Consider the following 27,966-nt stretch of genomic DNA (forward strand, 5'->3'; position numbering starts at 1 on the left):
AGTTAGACTGTAATATAATCCCTATACATACTTACAAGATAATTAAGTTTATGGAGGACTGGCAAAGAACTATCATTTTTAATGCTACATGATCTGGCTAGGCACTGAACACTGGATGTACCAGCAAATTGATAAATACTGAAATACTGCTTCCATTTAGATTTTGCAATAATTTGGTATCGTCTTCCCATGTATCCAAAATCCAAAGGTGGAATTACACCAACACTAACAAATGTTAGAAAAGAGATGGCTCTCTGTATGTGTGTTAATCATGGTCATAGGCACAATACATATACAAACATACCAGCAATAACACATTGGATATTCAATATCAGAATTGTGGATACTTTCAAACCACAGCACAGCACATGTAATCTACCAAGCTAGTATTAGATAAACCAGTTTTTTAACAGAAATCACTCTTGCTTATACTACTTTGGGCTGCATCAGATTTTGGAGATACAGGCTCATATCCAGACAGTTGGCATAGCAGAATGGCCACGAATGACTTATGCTTATCTGAAATACTTCCTTTACGATAAAGTATGGGACATATACGAAATTGTGTTGTAATACAGGAACATACGACATCGGTCAACTCACAGTATATAAATATAACACCACTGCACTGCAGCAAACAAATGAAAATAAATTCTAGAAGATTATTCAAGATTAATTGGCAAATACAATGACCCTATCTACTCAAAGCATATGTGCACCATGATAAACCACACAGCCACAGCATGATAAAGAAAACTAATTATAGACACCTGACTGGCTCTCAGGAGAGGTTTCATCACAGAACTGTACAATATGCAGTGAGTGAATAAATGACGTAGACTTTTCAGAAAACACCAATCTTCTTATTTTACCGACGTAACAATATCATATTTTCTAATCACATTCCTGTACGGAGTACTAGTATGCTAATGAGAATTTGCAGGATGGCGTAAGACTACTTTCCTGGCAAATTTGTGCATTGAAATAAACTATTGATGAATATACGCTGGATATCGACGGTTCTTCAACCTCCTGACTGCAAGAAACAAACTTTATCCTTTAATAGGGCCCGGATCAACACACTCTACACATCATTGATATACCTTCACTATACATGTCATGCCTTGATAAGTGAAATCAATAATTATATCACGGCATTACTCGCAAAATAATTAAATTTTGATAAACGGTTCCCAAGAAACAGAGATAAAAATTATCATTGCTAACTTGATACTTTTAAGCAAAGACTCCAAGTTTAAACGTTTCCCAAAAGTTGAACTCACTCCAGACAAGACTTCTTGGATGAAACATAAAATACACTGTATTCCCATAGAACAGAAAGTATCAAAGCATAACACAAAAACATTTCCAGAATCTAAATGTCTTACTTCTGAGTATCCATCCCTCTGGAAACTCCTCATACAAAGTTTGCCAGTGGCGATCTCCAGAGCGACGCTTTTTCCATTCACATTCCATCACTTTGACAGCGTATCGAATGTAAACTGTACATTTATATCCATGTAGGTCAAGGAAAACATTCAAAAATATCAGCCACTCGCGGCCATGGTCTTTCCACATACACACTTTGGATCCCAGTGGTGACAACACAGGAAAGTGTTATGTTTGTGAACTTTTTGACCTTTGACCTCAATTAGCCTCCGAGACACTCTATCTGTTTGTGTGCCTGGTGTAGAATGACCATCTATGATGACCAACAAATGGTCTGTGGTTGTGATATCATACCACTGTCAGCTCCACAGGAGGTCCAACTTATTCTTTAAAATAAGCCTTCATTTACATAAGGAGCATCTACATTAACATATCTACAAAATATTTGAACTATTCTTTTCCTATCTTACACACTAGAAATTCATGATGTTAGTGACTCCAGTACAATTACTGCACATACTGACATCTGAATGTTTTTACTAGAAAGGTCCAATGAATGCAATGTACCTTGAATCACAGGTTTTTGACATGTGTATGTTATTCTCTGTTCAACTTGAGAATTGCATAGAATACAAATTTATACAGGAAAAAAAAAACACACAAACTTTTCTGTCAAAACTGGGAGGTATTTTATGTTATCCAAAGACGTGTAGAAGAGATGAACCCTGGTGACATATCCTACACTTTGACTAAAACTGGAACTTTCATTGGAAGCTACATGTATTGCTGCTGATCAACACCATTAGGGTAAGTCTAAAGATTCTGTGGAGCTCTCTCATACATAAATGTTCTCCCATTCAATTTGTCAAATATGCATGTGTAGAGTGTGTTTTTAAAAAGTCTGTCACACTCTACCAACAAACACATTACATGTATCATGATTGACCATAAACATACGATTTCATAACAATCAACCACTGCAAAGCACACAAAATGCAGCGACACACAGTTAGTTACTACTTTAGCCAACAGTATATGGTTCAAGAATATCACCTCTAAGTTTGACATTTGCAACACTTTTCTATTTCCAAAGTTTTTCCTTCTTGTACATGTATGTGGTATCCATGGGCCTGAATTAATATTTACAGCAAATTGTTCCGAAAAAAGTCAGTCAGCTTATCAACAAAGAGGAGATTTCTTAGGGGTTTTAAATATATAAATGAAATTAAGAAATCAGTTGCCTGGACCACTTTTTGTTCAAGTCACTCATATACATGTAGTTTGTTGTATACTTTGAATCTGTGTACATTGCCATTTTACAGCAATCAAAGTTTTCAACAACTTGTCTGTATGAAAGGATATTAAGTAATTGTAATGAAACTTTATAAACAAATAAAAGTAAGAAGTTCACTTCTCTACTCTTTAAAAATTAAAAGATGCACAAGTACAAAAATCTGTACAGACATCTACCATAACACACATAAATACTGGATATATATCATGTAAGTGTGTCAGGGTAATAAACAGATAATTATTACCCCGCTGAATTGCTTTTTTATTATTTGACACTTTAGTGAAAGAACGACACAAGAGTACAGCCTCTGATTTAAAAATCACTTATGTGTAACCTCTACACTTTAGAAAACAGAGAAATTTTCTTTAATTTGATATATTATCTATGTACTAGAACTTTCTAGTGACAGAATAACAATAAATGTTTTATGCACAGATACATGTATATGCATTGTGTATTCCAACTGATACTGTCTGAACCAATGAAAGCTCCATTCGCTGCAGCCTTTCTATGTATTTCAGAAATTTTTCCTGTTTGTCAAATACAGTTTCTTATTATACTTCCAAAACTATAATAAAATGCCAATGTTTTCAATTTGTTAACACAGCCTTCCAATGTTATGCTTGCTTTAGTCAAGACAGGAATTCATCTGCCAACAATAACAATATTGTTAACCATGCCTGGTGTTTGTAGATCAGCGTATTTTAGGAAAAAGTCAAAACTGTAGAACAGAAATATCGGAAATATTACTGCATGTTACAGTTACAATCCCTTTAGCACAAAAACGATATCAAATTATCATTGATTAAATCCTGACCATGGACTGAAAGTTTGAGTTAAAAGCTGATGTGAGGTTCAAAGCCAAAGTGTAAATGTACATGCACATCTTTCTACCCTATCACTTATCTACAGTACATCATCAATCATTCCAAAATATTTGCATATCTACTCAATATGCCTCCACCAAACAAACATGACATTCATGTATATCTACATGTAGTACACACCTTACAAATGAACAAGTTCCACTCACACTTTGCTTATAGGAAATTTTCACAATTATTTTTCATAACCGAGAATTAAAATCTGGACACATTGTGCAATTTTTGGACAGAATAAGGGTTTTCTACTGATGTCTTGCATTGAAATAAGTATCATTCTATGTTAACTTGAGTTAGAAAAAGAATTGAATTTTCAATTTTCCTCATGGCAAGAGAGTACAAACTCTACTAGTATCCAAATGAGTCCATCACAACCTGTAGTCCAAACAATGTAAATAATGCTGAAGATACCTCCAAGGAATCACAAAGGTAGCCCTGACAATCAAAGTTTCACACCCTCATATTGTCTACAGACTTTGAAGTCAAAAACTCGCACAAAGCAAAACAAGGAGCAAACAAACCCTTTTCTTTTTTTCCTTTGATCAAAAAATGCAAGCAATCCTACTAAAGTTCACTTAATAAACTTCTCAAATGTCCAAACCAGCATTGTCCATGAAATATATTACCCTCATAGTTTGGTTGCCATTAGTAATGACCTGAATACTTAATTCATAGCGTTCTACTGATGATACAGTCCAACTGGAACATGTCACGTACACCAAACCTGCCGCACTTGCTCCAAAGAAATTAAATTTCCTCACTTTGTTTGCTTTTTAATATTTCATAGATTAACATTTGCTGCTTAGTTTGAATGCAATAATGTATATGTTGACATATTCAGTTTACATATCATTGATAATTAGATTTAAGACTGCTTATGCAAAAAAACCTGTCCATTTGAAATTAATTTTGTGACCACCGTCAGAAAACCAATATTTTTGAATGGATAGAAAGTAAGCTGAAGGTAATGAAGACAGCTGTATGCTGAAAGTGTAGTGGTATGGATGGTATTGCTACTGAGGCAATGATAAGAGTTTATCTTTTGTTACTTGCACTGAATATACCAAACAAAATTGTCTTTTTTTAAGTTGGCAAATAAATAATCAACAAAATCAACAATAACAAAATGACAAAACTTTCAAATTCACATTGAAAATATTTAAAGAGCTATGTTTGGTGTTCTAACATTGTCTGAGCGGTGACCAATATGCTATAAATGAATGGTTCTAGTGACAAAGTCCAACCATGAAATAGACCACTTGACAATAACCCTATTGTAGCAACTATTGATTTCAAATCCTGATCAAACAATAGCTTGAACTGAACCCGACAAATGAGATTCCTCATGTTGGAACACAAGGCATGATTTACCACGCCATCACATGTCCATGGCTCTCGGTCGATTGTGGCTCAATAGCATAACGCCTGTTAAAAGTACAACAACCATGAACATGCTGTTTTATCAGATAACCTTCACATGTAAAGATATGATTGTCATGACATGTCAATGGATTCTTTTGTCAGATTCTTTCGTAACTCAAAGAATAATCATCTTACTTTGTCCATGGACAGCTGTCATTTGTAACATGTCACTATTTCGTAATATTTGTAATATTGCAACACTGCATTAAACTCACTATCTTCAAGTAAATTTGTGTAATTTACACAAAATTTTTCAATATGACTTTTTAAAATGTATTCTCACTTTCTGGCACAGATGAATTATTTTTTTCATTTAAAACGACCATATGTTAGATTTACTGCACCTGACGTTCACTTTTAAACAACGTTCAATAAACTGCAAGTTGACCAGAAATAAATTGAAAGTTACATAACCTGGACAAAATGAATATATCATCATTAACGAGCAGAAGGTTACTCTGCAAACTGCACAAACTTGCAATGAAAACTCAGTTCAACTTTCCCAGGCATATTCTGCGGGGAGGGAGTTTCCCCACATTTCACGTTGACCTTGCCCCCAAGTGCAAGGGTCAGTCGACCTGACTTGACTCGATGTTGACAAACTCAATGTCACCAAAGATATGGAAAAAGTTGCCAGTTTATGCAAAAAATAAGACCACGACATTTCAGTGAGTAATTGCAGTGATAATGCAATGAAAAATATGATCTCCTGACCACATTATACAAATAAATGTAGACATGCTAGCTATCATCCATTCACAGATGTTCAAAGTGTACACAGTATGTATCAGTGTCATCAAACTTTCTGGGTCTTGCCCGTTCAAATAATTACCACACATACTGATGGTAATATTGCCATATCAACTGCAAAGGTAAAACTACTTTATAACTTTCAACAGCACTGCCAAGCTATACCACACCGTATACTGACACAAGCAGTCTTTAACCGCATTTTCCACCAAGCAATAGCATTATCACTATACATACATGTACAGGTATACATCTAAGTGCACACTGAATGGGGTCACACTATCATTTGATGACTGTTTTCTCATGGACATAATGACATCTCTACCATTACTCCAGCCCTGACATCAACTTATCTTGTCATGTTTGGATACTTACATCCAACCTTAAAATCAACATGGACATACATCATCTCATGCCTGGCCCTGCCTTGTTTCCTGTCGTCATCTCCTTTGCTGCTCTTTCTGCCGAGTCTCCGAATTCTCCGCAACATCACAGAGTTTTACGAGTTCCCGACTCAGCAATGTGCACACAACATACAACTCACAAGTAATGCCACCGCAAACTGGAAAAGCTGCCGTACAACAGATGCACCTGTGGAAGCCAGGTTAATAGAATTTCCTGCACCAGGGTGTGCGACTGTGGCAACAGACTTTGGTTAGGGTCCCATAGCTTTCATGGTGCACAACAGCTTGCGTGTATGCTTGTCAGTTGAACTGGTAACTACAAATGGCTAAATATAGTACTCCAAGTGAATTTTGCAAATATAAAATGCATGTATGACACATAGGGCTATTTTAAACGCATGCCCTTATAATGCTAGACACAAACATACGCTGCCATTAATTGATGTACAGCGGTGTACACACTACAGAGCTTAAGTTAAATGCCACTGTAATTCAGGAGGGAAAAAACATGGTGTGCATGTTGTAATTTATTGATTTGCCGTTTTCCTAGTTCAATGAAATACCATGTGCTTTAAACAATGCTAATTCCCTGACAATGAAATGTACACATTCCTGTCTCTGGGTCTGCGACTACCTGACTTTACATGGAGACTGATCTAGTGGCTTTACCATTGCTGCAGCTCTACCTTGGTGATTTGTGAATGGGGCTTAGTGAGCGTTTATTCCATCACAGTACAAACCATAAACAAATGACACTATTGATGAGGAAGACACATGTCACTTATTACTCACTGCTATGGTTAATGAGCGTAAAATCAACAGGTGTCATCTTGACAGCATCCACAGATAAATTTCATAAGCTGCCTAAAAGTACATGATGTCATAAAAGCCGTGCTGTATGATTGGAGACCTCTCACAGAGCTAATGACCTTTCTTTTCAACGGGAATTAAAGAAAATATCGCCACTGATTCATTTCTGTATTTCTTTTTCTTTCTAGAGCCAAAGCAACCATTGATTTCAAGACAAAAAGTATGTTCTTTTTTTTGGAGGAGGATGACTCTATCAATATATCACATATAGTACAGGTGTCTACCCACCATCAATCTTGGCAGCCTGAACACATACAAAACAAAATATGTATTGTCCTTGGGTAAACCAATGCGGGTACAAATTCTGAGTGACTGCTCAATATTCCGCCCACTTTCTCCTGTAGACTTTGGAAAAAAAACCTGCTTGCGGGGGTTCCCACTCTATGCAACTCCATGCCTTTGTTTTCTTGACCCCCGGGTGACCTTAGGGGAGAGTTCTCATTCACAAATGACCTGAGCTGAGTGGGACAGCTTTCACATTATGAAGTACTCAATGATGGCAAAATGACCAAGAGAGGAGACTTGTGTCCTGTATTGCACCAAACTACATTTCATTACCCTGGCAGGCAACTTCTGCTATCCAACACAGTTGTTTATATCATACTTTGTTGTATATTCACATGATATGAGTCATATAATATGACTAACCTCTCTAGTTTCGTTTGACTCATTTATGAACACAATTTTGGGACGAAAAAATTTTTAATTTAAAATTCAATTTTTGGCCTGAAAACAAACTCTTTGTTTTTCACAAGAACAATATCCAAGCCATCAATACACAAACACATTGTGTATTTTTACATTCCAACACTCCTGTCTGATATACCAGTCTCAGAGAATACTTGTCATCACGTAAAGCATGTACTTGATAGATCTGATTGTAACAAACCAAGCAGACTCTTGTTCAACTTTCATAGGGAGTTAGACATGTATTTGTACAATGAATGTTATGTGAGAGTAGCCTTGGTTGGTTTGTGTAATATCTTTTGTATGTCACACAGAGAATGATGGAAAAAAACCAACAATCTCGACCACTTCTTGTCCTTTGTCAGCACATTTGTATGTCAACTCAAATATTTTGACCACGCAGTAAGCATGCCTGGCTTTCTATCCAGAAAAGCAAATTTGTAAAACTTGCAGTGCTGCAGTATTGCATAATTTAGTTGACAGGTGAGCAAAATTGTAACATAATTTTCAGTTTCGAAGGAAAGGGTTGCTTCTGTTTTCTTTGCCAGTATGTGTTACAACCCTGAACTTTTCAAGTTCACTAATGCTATAACAGAGATAACAGACCTTGTTCATGTTTTATTGACTTGCAAAAGTACAACTATTTTGGTTTACTGCCAGATGGCACCATCACTACCCATAAATATACACCTTTTAATACTAAAAATAATTTTTTTCTTTTGTCCTCTTCTTCCTGTATATTTGTTTAAATACCCTATCAGAATGGAATCTGAATGGGTGACCTTCATGATTCTGAAATACTATGGGTTGGCTAATTTGCATGATAATACATAATTTACATATATGTAAATTTATGAAATACAATTTTTTTATGATTACTGGTATATACTTATGTCCACTTGATTGAGGGGTTTGCCTTGCTTCTTCCCTCCTGGAATATAATGGATATGTGTCCTCAAGTTCATGGTATATACACTAGAATATTGCAAAAGTCTTTAAAGTCTATGACCCTAGCAAAGTAGCAACGCATACATGTTGTAAAAAGGGTTGGTGGATTAACAGTGCACTCGTATACTTTAAGGAGAACTTGAAAAAGGCCTCGTAATAACCAAACTACAAAGAGAAACATTGTATCATGGCACATGATCACAGTGACATTAGCAGGACTCAAGCTGAGCAGTGCATGTACATGATGTAGCTATTTAACATATCAATCTATCGACGCCTCTGTACAGATACACAGCCAGGCATGTAGCTACTTGACATATTGCTCAGATAATGCCTTAGTATGGGTACATAGTAGTCTCTCATTATATATCTGTACGTCTTCACCAAACTTGACTACAATACCTGATGAACAGTCCTGTCTCACATGCATTGACAATGTGATTGTATACATGACTGATTGTTCGCAGAGAGCACTGCTGATGTACAAATAATGATGAATCAGAGGACTCTTTGCAGTTTTATTGTTTGCATCTTCTAATCTCCAAATTGAAATTGAAATACGCCAGAAATGACCGAACAAAAGGAAAAAAAGCTGCACATTTTGATAAAAAGAACACATTTTGGTATTGGACAATGAAATAAACTTTATACAACAAATACTCTTGGGCTTCTTTTCTGTTTTTATTGTCACTTTTTCACAAATCAGACGAACTGTAGTTCTTACAACGGGACGCTTTACAAGCAGTCGTTTATTTGAACAGTTTCACTACAAAGGGAGTCAAAACTGTCGCCGATGTAGTACCTTTTTGTACTCATTGTTAGGACTAAAATCTCACGGCAGTTGGACTATTTAAATGTAGAAAGGAGTGGAGAACGATAGCAGCCATTGTTCAATAAGTATCTTCACCAAGGACACTCTCTGTAAAATCGTTTGTATTGTCTACTGTTGTTGTAGGGGGTCTATGTTCAAGATGAGTTCAGGAATATGTAAACAGTCAGTTTATATCTCATGTAATCTAGTCAGGAATTTAGGTTAGCGATGAAATATTTGTCCTGTCAACCAAATACTTGTACATGTCTTGACATTCCTGCAATTTGTCTAATGTAATAAGATCTTTTAAAATTTGCTAAGGTGATGCAGGCAGCTATTATGACTTTCAAAATTATGTCAAAGAAGAATGACGTATATTTTCCCTAGAAGCATTCCAGTATCTCAGTTTTTCTGAGAGTGTTATAAAGGGGGAAGCAACAGAACTTGTATCAGCTTTGTACTTGAATGACTAAAGTTGACAATCGAGTCAAACTTCAGACTTCATTATATGACATATATGCAAGATACAAAGAGTAAAATATGCTTTTGAACTTGGCAAGGGTATTTGCAGGTATCTGATATTTTGAGATTGCCTAAAGAAGGGGTCTGTGAAAAAGGAAAAATATTTTTCACAAATATTGTTGAGCACAACACAAAGGTTTTACTTGCTTAAAATTTTTATCCTGCAAAAAGAAAACTACCGGGCTTAACCATATATATATTTTATGCATCTTGATGAAAAACAGTCGATCACCCCTAACAATACGCAAGACAATACTGGACAACAACCTCATACAGTAAATTTTAATTACCAAACTGCAAGAAAACGCTCTTGAAGAAAGACCCCAGGAGTTTGCTTGATTATGTTCTGTACCTGGGACACAGCTATCTTCCAATACATAGTACTAGTCTTCATGTATGCATGCAGCTTGTCTACATGATAAAATGAGGACATCTGATCAATAGCATAGCTTTGTGTCTTTGTAAACTCACGAATTGTTTAAATATTACAGTATAAAGTGTGTACAACTCAAACTGGCATTCAAAGAATTCCTCCCATGAAACATTTAACGGATCAATATTTTGAATTCCTAAAACTGCAAAACCACCATTTTTTTTTCTCATATGCAACAAACTGCAAAGTTGTGGTAATAGGAAAAAATGCTTATGATAATGAGGCTAACAGAAAGCTCCACCCACAGACGCTAAAGCCATGGTTACTCAATGGCAAAGTCATTCATCAAGACCAAGCTTCAGATTCCATTGCTGTGTTGTGTTGTACCGCCAATCTAACTAAACTGCTTCTGGCACTGCTCCAAATTTTTTGAATCTTATCAGGTTTTGTAATGGAGGCGGGCATACTTTGTGTTGCACCAGCTGAGCTATGGAAGTCAGCGTAAAGCATTTTAGGTCAGCTGGTTGAATGCTTACTCAGATTGGGACCACCGAAACCTTTTCCAAGGTGATTGGAGTTCAAAGACGTTAGTAGAGCAGGACAATTCCATTCACCACACATGGAGAACACAATCACAGTAGCGCTACGGTATTGTAAACACAACTCACTGATTGTGCCAATGTCAGCAAACCAAGCATGCAGACGACAGAACTCAAAACCAGACTACAAAATCTGCACTCTCCAAAGGATGGTAAATAGGGCACACTTAAAAACCAACCCCACATCATAGGCATGCATTCAATGAAAAAAGCTAGTACATGAGTGATACATATATGCCTTCTGAATAACACTATTCTGTGAATATCATGGCCTATAAGCCCACACCATTTGAATTTTACTAGTGATGCCATTCACAAGCAGGTGTCACTTTCAGAAATGGGCAACCAGTAGTAAAGCATCGGATTTTTTTTGGCTTCACACTGTGTGGCTGTAAAACAAATATTCTTCAGCCAGTGTGGGTTGCTGCTATGGGAGAACACTCCGCCAAGCCCTTTTACTAATACCTTGATTAAGCTATAGATTAACCGAGGCATGTCAGGACAAAACACAGTAAAGCTTCCTGCAGTTTAAAAAGCTGTACATCTCTCAGAATCAAGACTTAACCCATATCAGCATAGCAAACACGGGAAGATCTCAACAGGAGAAACTTGCCGTGCCAATGTTGTTGAATTCTATTTGAACTGGGGTCACGACAGGATACTTGAGGATTCTGATATGAAATACCCTACCTTTCAATGACAGATACTTCCCGTAGGTGTACGAGTCCGGAAATGTCTCTGCTCCAGCCATTTTACTGGCTGCTGTGCTCTCACGGTATACTTGTTACGCTCCAATAAAACACAGCTAAGATAATATGACTGTGGTTACGGCATCGGAGAGTTTACGGGCATCAAAGGAAATCCTGGTGCAATATCATTGCATAAATGAATACATTGTTCCACCGTGGGATTGTGAATTAGGATGATACAGGCCGTGGAGTCCGATGCTTTACAGTCTTTGCTGGGTGTTAAAGTCAGAGCCTTGTGACTATAGCGTCCAGCCTAAGGTGGCACTTATTCAAATAATGAGGCTGCTTAAAACAAACTCTTCAGGGGTAACCCTTGGCACACTGTCAAATTTCTGTACTCCACTTAAACCACGCTGATACTTGCTTTTAGGTTAGATAAGACATTATTTGGAGTGTATGACAGATGACCATACACATTTGACATCCAGCTACAAGGAAAGCCCCACCTTATCACTGATAGACCTGGCCATAGCGGGTGTGGTAAGGGGTTTTCTTTTACAGGCCATATTGAGTTACAATATAAGGAACCACTGAAGTTGTGGGTTAAATCACTCAACCATGACTGAGAATGACTGACTGCAACCTACTCTCTGATAGCAATGTGTGTAAAACACGTAACATAAATGATCTGATGAAAATTATAAAATAGATATACAATGTACAGTACCTAATGGTACGCTTTGAGTTGAAAAAAAAAACACTATTGCACTCTAAATGTTAAGATAGCTGGTTCTACGTCGTTGTATCTTCAAGGGTTTTACAAAGGGTTTCACGTTGATCCCTTCAAGACAATGGAGAGCTAAATTAAGAGTTGTGGAGTTGTTGTGAAGAAAGGCAAGTCACGTAAGTCACAAGGGGCCACAGACTCAAATCAGACGTTAATAGTATATGATGGCTAGGAATTAATGCTCATGTGTGTTACATATACATGTACATGTAGTCACACAAAATCAAAAATTCAAATTATCATGTCCTATATGACCATGCACCTCTGACACTACAGGAGAGGACAGAATAAGCTACAACTCTAAACATTACAAATGATGCAGGTCCTGTGAAATGATAGGAATGCATCACTTCTTCTACCAACCACCTGTTGATTCCATAATATACAAACAGACACAAACCTAGAATAACCACCAACATGTATAAACATTTTATCATAAATGGTTGGATTAACAACTAGCTTACACAAAACTTTAAAGGTCACATGTCAAATTGCATAATTACTGTGAGGGACCGACGCCCACTTCAATATGGATACTCTCTCACTGGCTAGGGTTACTAGAAACACTATGGTTACCAAAGTGTACAAACAAATCCCCCAAACGCTGGGTCACTGTGTCAAACCAGTAATGATGTATTCCTTCCTTTGTCTTCTAATGTCGAATGGAATAAAAAATTAGATACATTTGCTCAAACAAGTTTTGTTTTGCTTTTCTTTTTGTTGAAATTGCCTATTCAAAAGATTATGCAAGAGTAAATTCTTCAATAGTGAAATGCCATGGCAGACATTGGAAACCATGTGAAAGAGCCTACAAGGTATAGGGTACATGTAGATATAGTCAGACAAGTCAGACAAGTCCATTCTAGAATTCACCATCATCCGCATACACTGTCATTAGTTCAACTACAGTCTCCCACTTGATTTCAGGGAGCATCAAGCTGTCAAGCAAATTGTGTTTGCTGAAAATGTCTAACAATGACTTCTCATCACTTATTGAACTGAAGCCTCCACATGACTATAGTGGAATCATTTTCAACTGACAAATCTCTGGGACTTTGAAGTGTCTGTTTAATTCCATTTTGGCAACAATCAACCAACTTGTTTGATGAAATCCATTGTGCTGAGCTAAAGACACTGTCCAAAGTTAAATTGAGCCTTTTTGAATCCATCAATTACATAACAAGGTTGTCAGATAGATCGGGTCCAAGCAACGGCAGACAGCCGAGAAAAATCAGGCATTGTGGCGACCTAATCAAGGTCTGAAAGTTCATTGCTCCATTATCGTGCTTGACTTGGCGCATACATGTCCCTTCAGCAGAATGAAGCTGACATTGTAATGAATATACAGATTGAGAATTTGAAAAAGAAATCATGGAGAGTTGTCAATCTGAGTACTCTCATAAATGCAACCCTTACTTTCTTTTCTAACCAGGCAAAAATATCAATGTTCAATCTCTGTCATGAATTCTTTTAGCTTCATCAAGTGTTGTTGTTGAGAGCAGTAAGTGGAAATATTACTTGCCAACTATTCACACGGAATTCCGTCGCTTTTTTTTAATCTCTAAGAAAAGTCCAATTACAATTATAGATTTGCTACTAATTATAACTAAACTCCACACACAACATCGGCAACTGGAGACAGAAATTGATATAAATTTGTCTTTCCTGACTGTTTTTTGATACAGCCTGTGGTTACATTCTTTGACTATATGATTTCATAGTTTCAATCATAACATCTGTGTTAACGAACTACCACTTTCATCTTTCCTGTACATGTAATTTCTGAAAGTCTTGTTAAACAGTTTGGAAACACATTTATTTTTGTATACTTGTAACAACTTTTTCAAAGTACAAGATAAGTTACGAGACAAAATATACCACTCACAAACTGTACATGTATATATCTCACTTTAAAATCTATCTCTGCAAAAACACTACTTATATGCTTACTAAAATTGCCGCAATACTTGAATGACCGCTGAAAAATTTGTGCCCTCAGCTAAAGTATTTTAAATATCTACTTTAACTCTAATCCTTTATGCTTGTTCCAAAGCGGTTTTGGAGTAAAGAGTGTATTTACACTATAGATTGTGTAAACAGTTTATTATTCTTAAAATTTGCTATAACTTTACAATGATTAGTTGCAGCAATTGTTAAACTTCTTCAACTACATTCAGCAAACTTTGAAATGTAGAAAGTTATGATTATTATCATATTTGACATCATTTCGTTTCATAATTTTTCACTATTTGGAGGTTAATTTAGACACTACTTCCATGCATTTCTAAGTTGTACCATAAACAGTGCGGCCAATGACTCTCCACTATCTGTGTCTGTATTGATTATTTTTCCTCCATCTGATGCAAAACACCTGTTTTAAAAAATATTTTTCACTGGGCACGCAACTTGTATTCACTCCCACATTTCCACATTTGTAATTATGTAGTGTCATTTGGAATAGTGTCACTTTTGAAAGACATATTTCTTTGTCGGAGATGTTGAATAATTACAGGTAGCTCTTGTGTTGATGACCGACCAAGAATGCAAATTCCCTGTTCTCCCACAAACACAGGTATCTCCATTCAAACAAATGACATTTTTGTTTCAATAATGTTACACTTTATTGGATGGCTCAGCACACGGCTACTTGAAACCTGTCAACAAGCCCTGACCTGGAAAAAAACACCTCTGAATTTACCAATACAAATTTACCACTTGTAAAAGACATTTTAATCACAGGCATGAAGGTCATGCTCTCTTTTATGCCAGGACTCGTAGAATACTCCAAAATCTGACAATTTATGACTTTAAACTATACAAACAACATTAGCCACTACAGTAGCCGCAGATCTCTCTAACATTATACCTTACCTTGTCTCCTCAACATTTGCCACAGGGTGATATTGCCTGAACCACCATATTTGCTCGCTGGAGGAATGCGGATCCTCCGTTCAACACCCCTCCCGGCAGCTAACTTTGAAATTCGTTTTTTGATTGGGGAGTACATCTAGGCGATGTTGACAGACATGTTTTGCTGATTCCTATGGCCCTGTCATGACTACTACTATTACAACTACATGTGCATGCAAATAATACGGGGATTCAAAAACAATTTACAGTGTCTTAAATTTCCAATCCCTATTGTATATTTTCCCCTTCAAGTCACTCTGTCTTGGAGACAGTAAAGTCTGCGTTGAAGGCACTGCACTGTGCACTGTGATGCTTCATTTACTCAAGGAATTGGGTTAAATCAAACATTAAACATTTGAGGTATTTGTATTGATTTTTTTTTTTAAACTATGCTTTCAGTGGGATTGAAGTCATCTAAGCTAAACTGAATAATCAATAATGTAGGGCAAATCATGGCATTTCTCAAAGTATATATGGCAGATTATATAAGTTACTTGTTTTGTGTTGTTTGCGGTAATTGAACCTGATAAGCAAGTCTAGCTTCATTCAGCAGTGTAATCTATTCCACAAGTGTTGAATTTCTGCTGTGCTGCAAATGGTCACTAGCCAAGCGCCTTAAAGTGCGCCCTCAAAGTCCAATATCTTAAAGATGACTGCTACTGTTTTAAAATATAATTCTTTCTGCATTAAGCTTAAAGATGATGGCTAACACTTTCATGTGAAACGTAAAGAGACAGAAACCAACTTGATATCATAATTACATTTTACGAGCATGAGTTTTACTGAAGAAGATAAACATGACTCTTGAACCCTACACTGACCAGGTTCCATGAAAAATAATGACCAGAAATACCGGTACATTCATTATAAATGCTGATGAGTACAATTAAATCCTGGGAAAAAATCCAATACATTAGTACCTGTTGATCAATACTACACAAAACAGGAAATATATAATTTTGTATGAATCTCATTAGTTCAGGTAATTAAATGCAAAACTGAAGGATCAAATTAGCATTGTAAAATATCTAATTGCATAATGAGGCGACACCAATTCCATGGTAATTATTGATTTCACAGGTACATGTATCTGTGTGGCGACATATTCAACAATAGCCCTTTGCCTGTGGAAGCTAATTTCAACTTTGTATTCTGTATATCCGTTACACAATATAAAAGAAAATGCATCTACCATACACCACTATCAAAATCGTCCAGAGTTTCAAAAACAAAATTGGAATTTAACATTTAGAAAGAAAGTATGTAAAAATTTGGAATGATATAATTATGGCACACTTATCATGGAAGCAATTTTTTTAAAAAGCTAGCAGCCACAATTTCTGTATATATCTACATCATCACTGTTGCATTCATAACTGTATAGCTAGTCACATACATCATATACAGTATTTAAAGCATAATGATAGATAAATAGATAGATAACAATATTTATAGAGCACCTAGTATCCATCAGGGATGCTCACTGGCGCTTAACAGAATTAATCACAATAAGCTCTCTTAAATAGGTAGGTTTTGAGTCTAGACTTAAAGCTTTCCACAGTTGGAGCACAGGAAACTTCGTCTGGAAGTTGGTTCCATAGAAGAGGAGCAGTGTACATGAATGACCGATCTCCATATGATTTAAGCTTCGTTCTCGGGACTTTCAGCTTCAGTTTACAACTAGAGCGAAGAGATCTACATGGTTTATGTTGTTCAATAAGTTCTGTGATGTATGATGGGGCTAATCCATTGATGGCTTTATACGTCAGAAGCAAGACTTTGAATTGGATTCTGTAGATTACTGGAAGCCAATGAAGTCGTTTCAAAATAGGTGTGAAGTGATCAAATTTCCTAGAGCGAGTAACAAGATGAGCGGCACAATTTTGGGCTCTTTGCAAAAGTCTGAGTTGTGAATATGGTATTCCAGTCAGACGTGCATTGCAATGGTCAAATTTTGCTGATAACAGATAGTGAACTAGTTGAAGGCAGGTGTTTCAGACAGGTATTTACATATTTGACCAATTTTCCAGATGTGCATGAATATACTCTGGCAAGTGGCAGTTATATGTTGTTTAAACTGGAAGTTGCTGTCAAATATGGCTCCGATGTTTCGGGCAGCTTCAACTGGTGTTATTACACAGGATCCAACATGAATGCTGTTGATTGGATTTGGGGCATTATCATTTTTTGGCTTGATTATGAGGACTTCTGTCTTCCCGTCATTCAACTGCAGTTTTGTTGTTAGTCATCCACATCTTGATGTCAACTAAGCATTCTTCAACGCGAGATACTGCGTTGGAGGTGTATGTTGATGTACATTGTATGATGGACTTTGCTTTTATGTCTGTATTTCACAACCAGTTTTTCAAACTTTAATTACATTAGCACAATGCAATGGATTCATGATACATACATGGATCTTTTCCATTCAGCCACCAGTATCCATACAATCAGCTGAAGATTGCAACCTGTTTCAGCCATGATGTATGGCCCAGTGCATCAAAAAGTGATCAATGCACAGTGTTGTATCTCCTTCAACATACACAAATTGAGTGAGGAAGGATATACGAAAACTTAATATTCATTTTTATTCACACAGGAAGATATCTGAACACCCAAACATATTTTTTGGTTTCACTTTCGTCATTTCCATACAAGGTCAAAGGGCAACAAAAAGTACAAGTTATTTTAATACTGTGAGGTCATTGACTCAGGTGAATGACTCACTTCTGATAATAGAGTGAGATCTACATGTATCTACATTTTGACAGGATGCTGGTACTTAGAATACTGTCACTTTGGTGGTACAGGGTGGAGCTAATATTCTGAGTGCCCAGAAATACCTGGGGTAGAGTTCTGGTGATGTGATATGATTTTAATATCAAAGATTAATAGCCTCGGTCAGAAATCCTCTTTAATCACCATCACTGTGTTACCATGGCTAAACACACAGTCATAACCCATGGCAACGACAACATTGCCAGTCAGAACACTGTAATGATGGAAGACCAGAAGTAAACAGTGGTTTATGATCACATTACATGGAAGACAGACTGAATCAGAAACTGCGCTGATTTCAACTGCAATGCATCAAAGTCTTTGCATTATAGTAGGTACAGTACATGGGGTAATGCTGTGAACCATAAAACACAATGATACAATATGAAAGCAGGTCATGCACAGAGCTACAAAGGAAACATCTCTTAAATTAACCCTGTACATTTTATCTGATATTTCACATCATTTTTTATTGTCAGCCGTGCAAGTAAGATAGCATACAACACAATAGAGCATTGTTGTACATCACATTGTACATCTGCAGATCTAGAAAGTCAATCCTTATTCAATCACTGCAATCTACTGCCATGTTATACTGACAGGTAAATTATTCAAAGACTTTAACATGCAGATGGAAAAATATGTTCCTAGAAATTTATACGGGCTAGGCAGTGTATGATACCTGTATATGAAGCTTGTCACATCTGGCCAGTTGATTATTGTAAAATGATACCATTATATAAAAATCTGGTGTTTGCAAAATTTACAACTGATTGAAACTAGAGCCGGCAAATGGTCTGCTGAATGTAAGACTAAGTGTAAAGAACTCACTGAACCGATGGTGATGTTTCCTTTCATTTTTTATCAACAATTGTTATGATGTAAATTATGATATACATTATTTACTGTTTTTTGTAATGGGGGTAAATGTATAGGAAATCCATTTCCTTTCAAAGTCGTTGTATCAAAATCTGTCAAATGTAGGTTTAAGTTTTGAAAGACAACATACATGTACATGTATATATACTTGGCACTGGAGTCAATCACAAACTCTTGAAATAGTATAGAATAACTCATAGTCAACAATCACAAAAAAAATTGACTAAAAATGAAATGTTCAATTTGTGATTATGTTCAGTAAAATACATTTGGCAAACAATATTTGAGTAACCATTAAAATGAGTATGGAGTGTAGTCATTCGGACAAATTGACATATCTGTCTGGTTGTTTGGAAAAAATGTGCATGTAAGCTATTTAAACAATATGAGAATTTTGTCAAAAGGATGAACCTTCACAATACAGGTCAACTAACCAGGTGTTATGTAGTTTTATTCTATAATGCTACAGTCTTGGGTTACTGTGTGATGCTTAATTAACCTCTTTTATACTTTACAATGTGATTTCATACCCACCCTGACCAAACTGACAAGGGGAAGGAAAGACCGTACTGTACTGATTATAATAACGTGATGCAGTCAATATACTTGTGACCTAAAATCAATGACCTACACAGGCATATTGTTACTTATTGCAGTGTTTCCGTACAGACAGTATACATATTGTGTGTATATATATACCGGTAGTTTGACATAAAATACAATATTTTCACTTTTGATTCGTCTGAAATGGCAAACATCCACTCCAGCAAAATGTAAATTCACATGTATTAAGTGATAAATAGGTCACATATTGCACATTTTCATACCACTACAACAACGGTAAAAATATGGCTATATTCCTAGTCCCTTATTGTTATCGTATTCTGTAGCATTTGAATAGTATCATGTCACTGTAAGCTTTAAAATATGACAATACAATGAATTCATGATATATCTTTATTTTTTCTAAACTCTGGCTATATCATGTATAATACACCTTACTGCAAGTATAACACCTTCATAAAAGTATTCTACTTTGGTTAGTGCAACAGAATGATATGTAAACAATGCAGTGGTAATACTTGACAGAAAATATCAAAAAGGTATGTCCTCTTATCAAAAATCGTTCTTTCAGCATAAAATTTGATGACTAAATGCCATTATCCTTTTTCCGCTAGTGAGTGATTTGAGACAGCTGCATCCTGCTTCCAGTGTTTGGTAATACAATCCAGCATATCCCAGTATATAACATTAGTCTGTACGTAACTCCACCACAATGCCGGAATGTCAGCTGAGGTCACAGAGCCCGGGTCACAGAGCAACTGCTGAGCTGGGAGATCTCAGGAATTTCTGATTGCTGATGGGCATCATAGGTATGCAGACCAAACAGTTAGACGATGAAGTCATATCCAATCACAAAATAAATGACAGGTATATCAAGAAAGGCACGTACATATGTACATGTGAGTGTCCTATACAGCTTGACATATTTAAGTTCAAAGGTCAAGAAAACTGATTGCAGAAAGGCAATAGAAAGACAATGTACAGAAGACAATGAAGCACCAAAGAAAATTAGAATGATGGAAAGGCATTCCTTGAAAAACTTCAACAGAAGCAGAAGTTAGCTGAGTTTGACAATTCATTCACTTATCACAAACTGTGGTATATTGACAGTGTAGCAAAATAGTAAATAAGATTTACATGCATATAAAACATGAAAGCCTGCCTAAATGTGGGCACAATTTTTATGGATAACTTTCAATAGTTTTAATTTTAGTTTCAACAAAAATACATAACTAATTTCTGTCTTTCACTTTCATATACTGTATTCACAGCGTACAAAGATATGTTATCATCAGATAAATTCAATATTTCATGATTACTGGTACAACTTTATCCATAGCATTGTTCTCTTTTTCATTTCTCTTTCATTGAGGATGAAGTATACATGTATCTATGAAACCTAACACTAAGCTGTTACAGAAAAATAATACACAAGGTTGACCCATATGTTGGCTCATAATGGTTGCATGTAGTTCACTTTGTTGCACACAACAATCGCCAGTAAATTTAAAATGGGAATTTAAGAGAAACCAAAAATGTTATAACACCATCAGTTTGTTGCTTGGCAACCTGTGGATCACATGACTACATATATCATTTTTACATCTGTATAATGTGTGTTTGATATGTATACACATGGATCCAAGCGGAGCAAAAAACCAACAGGCACCGAGACAGCTGCAAATTTACAGTATCACAACACATGAAATTCAAGACATTGCCTGAGTAAATCATCAGATATGAACACATAGCACATAGTCCATCGGATATGGTTGAATGTCTGGCATACTGCTAAGACCAATCAAGGCTGTCTCTGACAAGTAGACTGTTTTGCTTTCAATGACCTCAGTTTAAGTGCAGTCTTAGGCTTTTAGAAGAAATGATAGACTCAGGATCACAAGAGATCACTTTCACAAACTCTCAAAACCATAAATGGCCTATAAACACAGACCTAAAGGTTAAAGAATCAGCAAATAAAAAGTTAATGTCAATTTCCCTCTAGTGAAATTTGCTTTTATAGACCTCAAAAGGCCAATGTCACTGGAGCTGGCTTGGCGCATTTTATCCAAACATGCTATAAAAACACCACTTTTTGGGGAACTCTTTTTAAAATATAGTGTCATCTAAATTATCACATCTTCAGTATCATTTACCATCAAATTCTTGATCTTGTCATCATTGAACACAGGTTTCTTCATCATTTACATTGTTAAAAATAATATTTTAAGTTTCTAAATGTCAGAGAAAATTCTAACAAACTGATTAATACTTGCAATGTCACAAATACTGTATTTAACTTTATGAAAAGTTTGGTACCAATAGAATACAAACTGCTGAAATTGTATATTCTAACATTTGTTTATTTGGATTTCATGTCAGGTGTTGTGCCATTTTGGGTTGACATAAATAGCTTGCCTGGAAACAATTACCTGTTAATCCTTTTTGACAAATGCTAACAGATACAGCTCAAATTTGCAAAAATCAGCACAGATGGTGCTCTCATGAATATATTAATGGCAGCTTTTAGAATGGTTTTGCAACGTGCAAATTAAAATGAATCACATGGTGGTCACAGTAAATGGTTGATGTGACAATGTGTGCATACATAATTACATGCAACACTGCCATTTCGTGGCTGTGTACATCAGTTGCTCAAAGACAATGTGTGCATCAATGCATTCATGAATAAATAATACAGATATATCATTGTCCATTTTAACACAGATGTACGCTCCATCATTGTTGACAATTACCTGTACAAATTACAGAGCAGGAAAAATAAATTCATGCATGTCTATGCGATACAAAAATAGAAAAGAGTAAGATTAAAAGTGGCAGTATTCAGAAACACCAGTCTGAGACAGACTGCTTTATTACAACTTGTTGGGAATAAATACAAAGTGCCTATCTTACTGTGAGTTCACAGGATTGTTGGAAAGGAAACAACAGGAAACCTTACATGTGGTCCTGAAAAGACCTCCATGCCAAAAATATCCATGTAAATGATATGTTTCACCTCTATGGCATGATCAAGCCTCGTTGTTCAACATGTGTCAAAACTGGGAATACTGTAAAATAACTCAACGATTACAAGCTTATCATTATTACTTTAGTTGAAATTTTATCGGAGTAGATAAAATGCTGACTGGAAGGTTATTTAAACAGTCACAAAATGTCAAGAAAACCCCAGACCACTGAGTGAAAAGTACTATGAAAGAGTTCAAGGCTTCAGTCAGCCTTTTTACAGATCAAAATACTTGTGAATTTCAATTTCAAATCCTTGTCTGTATCATATACACAAACTGCAATTTCTGACAAACCCCTTTGCTCTGTCGGTGAGAGCAGTAACGAAAAACACTACACTATTTTACTCATGTGAATTCTCTTACACCTTCAAGGATGAATTTTAGGATTTCTATGAAGAGTGTCCCTCATTTTTGTTATGAGAGCTAGTCTTCATAATGTACATTATGCATGTTATGGAGATATAACTGCTACACAGTTATCATACAATCATCTCATAATAGGAAGACATTTCAGCAATGCCATTCCTGTGAATAATATTTGATATTTGCTGCAGGCCAAGTATTGCCATCATTTCTAATATCATGAATCTGCTGTGAACAGAGATAAACTGGAGACACAATGTTTAAATGGATTGAGAATTCTACCAACTATTATTGATACAATGCACTTGGATGTGAGCTGTATTATTTACACCTTTGAAACCTTCAATTTATGCTACAAATACACCCTTAATTAAATATAACATTTAATCTGAATTTGATGTTTGGTTTGAAAATTATTAATACCTCAAGAGTTATTTTTCCACTGTTGTATCAAGACAATCCAAACTGATGCATGATCAGATAACAGACTGAAAGTTCACGAAGTAAACATACCTCAGTAAATTGTAAAAGGTGTGTCTTATATGTGAATATTACATTTGTTTTTTAAATTTCTAGACAAACCAATTTTCATAAGTAAGACAGGCCGAAAGTCACCATAAAGCTAGCTGTCCATATTCCCAAATTATTTGGCATAAAAATAACAGGCACAATTCTTTTGCTAAATATTGTTTTTTAATTACTTTGATTAAAGTGAGGTCAATCATTAATAGGACTCTTTGTGTCATACTTCTCTAACTCTCAGTCTTGTTAGTGGTCTGATTAATGTAAAATTTAATTTGACTAATGTTTCCTCATAATTTGATATAATTACTGCATGTGGCATGTATGTAGCTCAAACAGTACTTTCTAATTGTCCATAACAGTATACAATGTGCTTATTCTATCATTTAATAATAATTGTTGACCATTCGTTTATCATCATTGCAAAGGTGACAAGCTAATTGATACGACGGTTTTTTTCATTTTATTTTTACACAGGGCTCATGACTCAGCATTTAGATTTGTTTTCTGTTGCTTCTGTTTTGAGACAAACATAGCAAAGTATTGCGCATGAAAAACTTTCCGGATGAGCAAAATTAAAGCGATTTATCTTTGTAAATGGACTTTTTAGACTTATGTTTCTTTTATTACAAATTGCTGATAATAATGCATTAACAAAAATATAATTTTACAGTATATACTCCAATTATTCTGTTCATGACCTCTGACCTAATATATCTGTCTGTCTGTCTGTCTGTCTGTCTATCTAACTTATGGCTTACTGTATCACAACAAACACATCTATAGCAGAACATGTGACAGGCATAGCATGTACCGATCACTTCAATGATACTTCAGTGCCAACCTAATCCCATCTCAGGAAGATACAGAATGTGGAGATTTACTGTTTGAAATTTTTGAGATGAATTTCATTTTATAACACAAACAAAACATTGTTTATTTCCAAAGTACACTTTTGCTCTAAAAATGTCCTATTTTAGGAGATAGTGGTTTGAATTTTTATGATGAAAAACAGTCAGATACACTATAATAATCTACTTTACAAACTACAATAAGGCATGGCAGGTTTCATTATAACAAAGAAGAAATAGAATTTGCAATGTATCAACATAAAATGATGCATATTTTCTATGACTGACACAGTAAATTGATATGATTCTTGAGGGGTACAAAGTAACAGATAAATGAATTTGAATTTCAAGATTCCAAAGGCAAAGTGTTCATATCTTCTTTAACAACCAATTTCATTAATGGATGACCTCACAAACAATCATGACATTTAACGTTTCCGCAATGTTCAGAATTGTGCCAGTCTTAATGACTTTAAACCTAATTAACTGCAACGCGAACTTTCCGTTTCGGTAAACATTCACCAAGGTGAACAATTACCATTTCCTGAGTGACAGTTTTTTCCAAATTGTATCACAGCTGTCTATCAGGGCCAAGAAGAATTAAAATAAACAAAAGATTACATCATGTGTGAGAAAATTTGGAAAATTAAAATTTTTTTTAACAAGAGCCAATTTCCCTGGGCCAGACAAATTCAGTGCACTATGATATACCGGTAATACTCTTTATACAATTCGTATCTCAATTATGCTGTATTAGTTTTCACAACTGCATGTTCAGTTTATATATATATATATATTGAAGGCCAAAAACTGTTCTGACCTTAAGCAAAGCTAGTACCATCATGAAAGGAGACTGTAAAGAGAAAAGTGAAAATGCAAGAGATTCCTTGTACATGTAACCAATAATATTCAGTAAGTTCTAACATTTTGATGGTCATCTAATCGTATCATTCAAATTTGAGTATTGTTACAAAGAAATGCACAGCCACACAGCTGGTAACATACTGTGTCTTTATGCTGTATTTTATAATGTCACACTTCATGTAATGTGACTGTCGTACAGGTGACATCACTAACATGTTGATTTCTTTCATACCTAACTGCCTTGAGTACCGAGGGTTACTAATAATACAAATGCTTGCAGACCCTGAAGGACTGGGTTCTTCAATACAATGTACTATACTTCAATACAATGCACGCGTGGATAAAAATAAACTTTTAGAGAGCTGCAAATGACTTGTGTACACTGGGGCATGGACAGAAGTCAAGGGGTAAAGAACATAAATTAACAACCTTGTAGGGTTCTTTTTGTAAAGTTTTTGACAATGAGTGAGTCTTGCCATCGAGGGAGATAAAGAAGTACTATTTCATGCAATGATTGATCACTGTAGCCAGCAGGTGTACATGTACATTGGTCTTGTCTGGTCCCTGCTAGGAATACTTTTGTAAATGCTTCAAATACCTCCATTGTACCATGAATAAAACCATCAGCAAGATATCCTGCTCTTATTTAACATCAGAGCCTCTAGAATTTTGTGTCATCATGAATTTCATCCTTTTTGATAATGATAATGCTTCAGTGACTTGAACTTGGAAGGTGATGATTTACATGCACAGCTACAAGATGGTCAAGAAGGGAATCTCTTTCACCAAACCTGACTGAGATGTATTTCATAGCATCTTCCAATTGTCATCTTGTACTTCAGAAGTAATATTGAACCAGTCACATTTTATGTTTACACCTTCAATGTTGGTTAATTCAAAATGCCAATGGCACTTTAAATACAAAACAGCAATACAATAATGAACATCTCACAGCTAGATTTGTCTTTGCCAAATGCTGGTCATCGATTTGTGTTGTCTGATATTATTGTTCTCTTCCTTCATTTGTTTTACTGTTTCTGTCTATCTTGTACATGTATGGGCTATCTAAGTCTGAGATTTGCATTTGTTACACTCTAAACTTCAGGTCTAGCCATCTAATATCATAATAGATGTGTACTAAGTTTAGCCAATCACCTATATCTACAACTATACAAGATGTGCTGATTAAATGTGCTACCTTGATCTTCATGCAGAGATCAGTAAGAACCTTGAACTATGTAAAGCGTGAAATGAAGACATGAACCCATTGTCAGATTCAGCACATGCAACCTTACAATACACAACCAGTGATACAGAAAAGAACAGAGAATAGTCACAATGGAATATACGGTTGATGAAGTTTGACAGCGTCAGTTTTCATAATTCAGCAATTGTGTTGAAAAGATAAACATATGCACTGTTATCTTTGTTGTCATGGCAAGAAATCAAACTTCAGTGTACACAGTAGTTATGGCAACCTTTTTCTCATTCAGAATCAAGGCCGGAAGCTCCAGTGAGTTGAGTTGACAAACAGAGTGACTCCCATAAACCAGGATGACTGCAATTCACCTAGGCAAGTAGCCAGCATCCATGAACATATATGCCAAGCAACAGAGGCAAACAGTTGACAAGTCTAGACAGGTTTAGATACAGAACAAGCTGATGTGTTGATTCAATTATCTTCTATCTCCTCATCTACCTACCAAGCTGCTGTCCTACCACTTACCTAATTCCCTGCGTACACATTCTGATCCTCTCAAGGTGATAAGTAAAATGCATACAGATTTGAAAATTATTTTGCCAGGCAGCGTATGAAGTACATGTATACAGATTTTGTAAAAGCCAAGTATAAGTGTATGAAGTGTAGTTTTCTTTCTGTTAACTTTCAAATTTGTGAGCTTTGTTGATAACAATACAGCTGCCAAGGTTAACCAACAACAATGAAGAACAATGGTACATGTAGGTATACTTGACAAAACCTGCTTTTTACTTTCATGGATCTTGCCAAGTCTGATATCACTCCGACAATAACTGAGGATGGACGACTAAACAGCAACCAAGCTATTGCTGGAACTGCAGCCATAGCTGACTTTTGTTACAAGGTGTTTTGCCAGGGCAGCTCAGATTATGAAGAAAGTTTTTAAAGCATTCAAGGATGAAAATACACTGGCATGTGTGGATACACCTGACTTTAACCCTGGGCATGGTACATGTACATAGCTAAAGGGCATACACTGTACCATAAGTGTGATGGCAGCTCCAAGTCAGCTACTTGTACTGAGCAGGTTAACATAATGGATTTTAGTACTTACTGGTTATGGCCATTTAAACTTTCTCTTTTGGAAAGAAGACTTTGCTACTGAGAAAATCTTAAGATATGATCTTTCCAGTAATTTTAAAGATATTTTGTATTTTGGGATGTACATATATTTTTGTATTTGAATTTTAAAACCCTTTATTTCCAATGGGATGTTGAACTACGAAAGAAAATCTGCATTCAAAAAAAGTGTGTTTGTGAATGGCCCTGACAACTCTGGTCTGTTTCCTCAATCTGGATCAGTTTTTCAAGCTCTGACCGTAAAAAGCTGACACACACATACTGTACTGATGCATCAGTTTACAGGGCTTTACTGTAAGGAAATATAATATGTTTGATAAAAAAAACATGTGCAAGTTAGACTGGTTGTTTTCTATGTCCACTCTGTGGAGAGGCATGTAACAATCTGGTATCAATTTTCCACTTGTCCTTCCAGTTGGTAACTTTGTCCTGGGAATTATCTTTG

General features: G+C 35.8%; 1 protein-coding gene across 25 annotated transcripts in view; it reads right to left on the reverse strand.

Annotated features, from left to right (window-relative positions):
* The window catches only part of LOC139150367 (nesprin-1-like), a 209,196-nt gene that overhangs the window by 176,953 nt on the left and 4,277 nt on the right, over positions 1-27,966 (reverse strand). For 23 of the 25 annotated variants that reach the window (XM_070722704.1, XM_070722701.1, XM_070722698.1 and 20 more), the window contains exon 1: positions 1,389-1,491. The exons of 1 other annotated variant lie outside the window; for it this stretch is intronic. In XM_070722704.1, coding sequence (XP_070578805.1) covers positions 1,389-1,476 — 88 coding nt within the window. In that variant the 5' untranslated portion in view covers positions 1,477-1,491. Of the gene's footprint in view, positions 1-1,388; positions 1,492-11,640; positions 11,946-27,966 lie in introns of those variants that run through there. One more of the 25 variants, XM_070722693.1, reaches the window with a different exon arrangement.

This window comes from Ptychodera flava, chromosome 14 (genome assembly GCF_041260155.1).
Source record: "Ptychodera flava strain L36383 chromosome 14, AS_Pfla_20210202, whole genome shotgun sequence".
NCBI classification, from domain to species: Eukaryota; Metazoa; Hemichordata; class Enteropneusta; family Ptychoderidae; genus Ptychodera; species Ptychodera flava.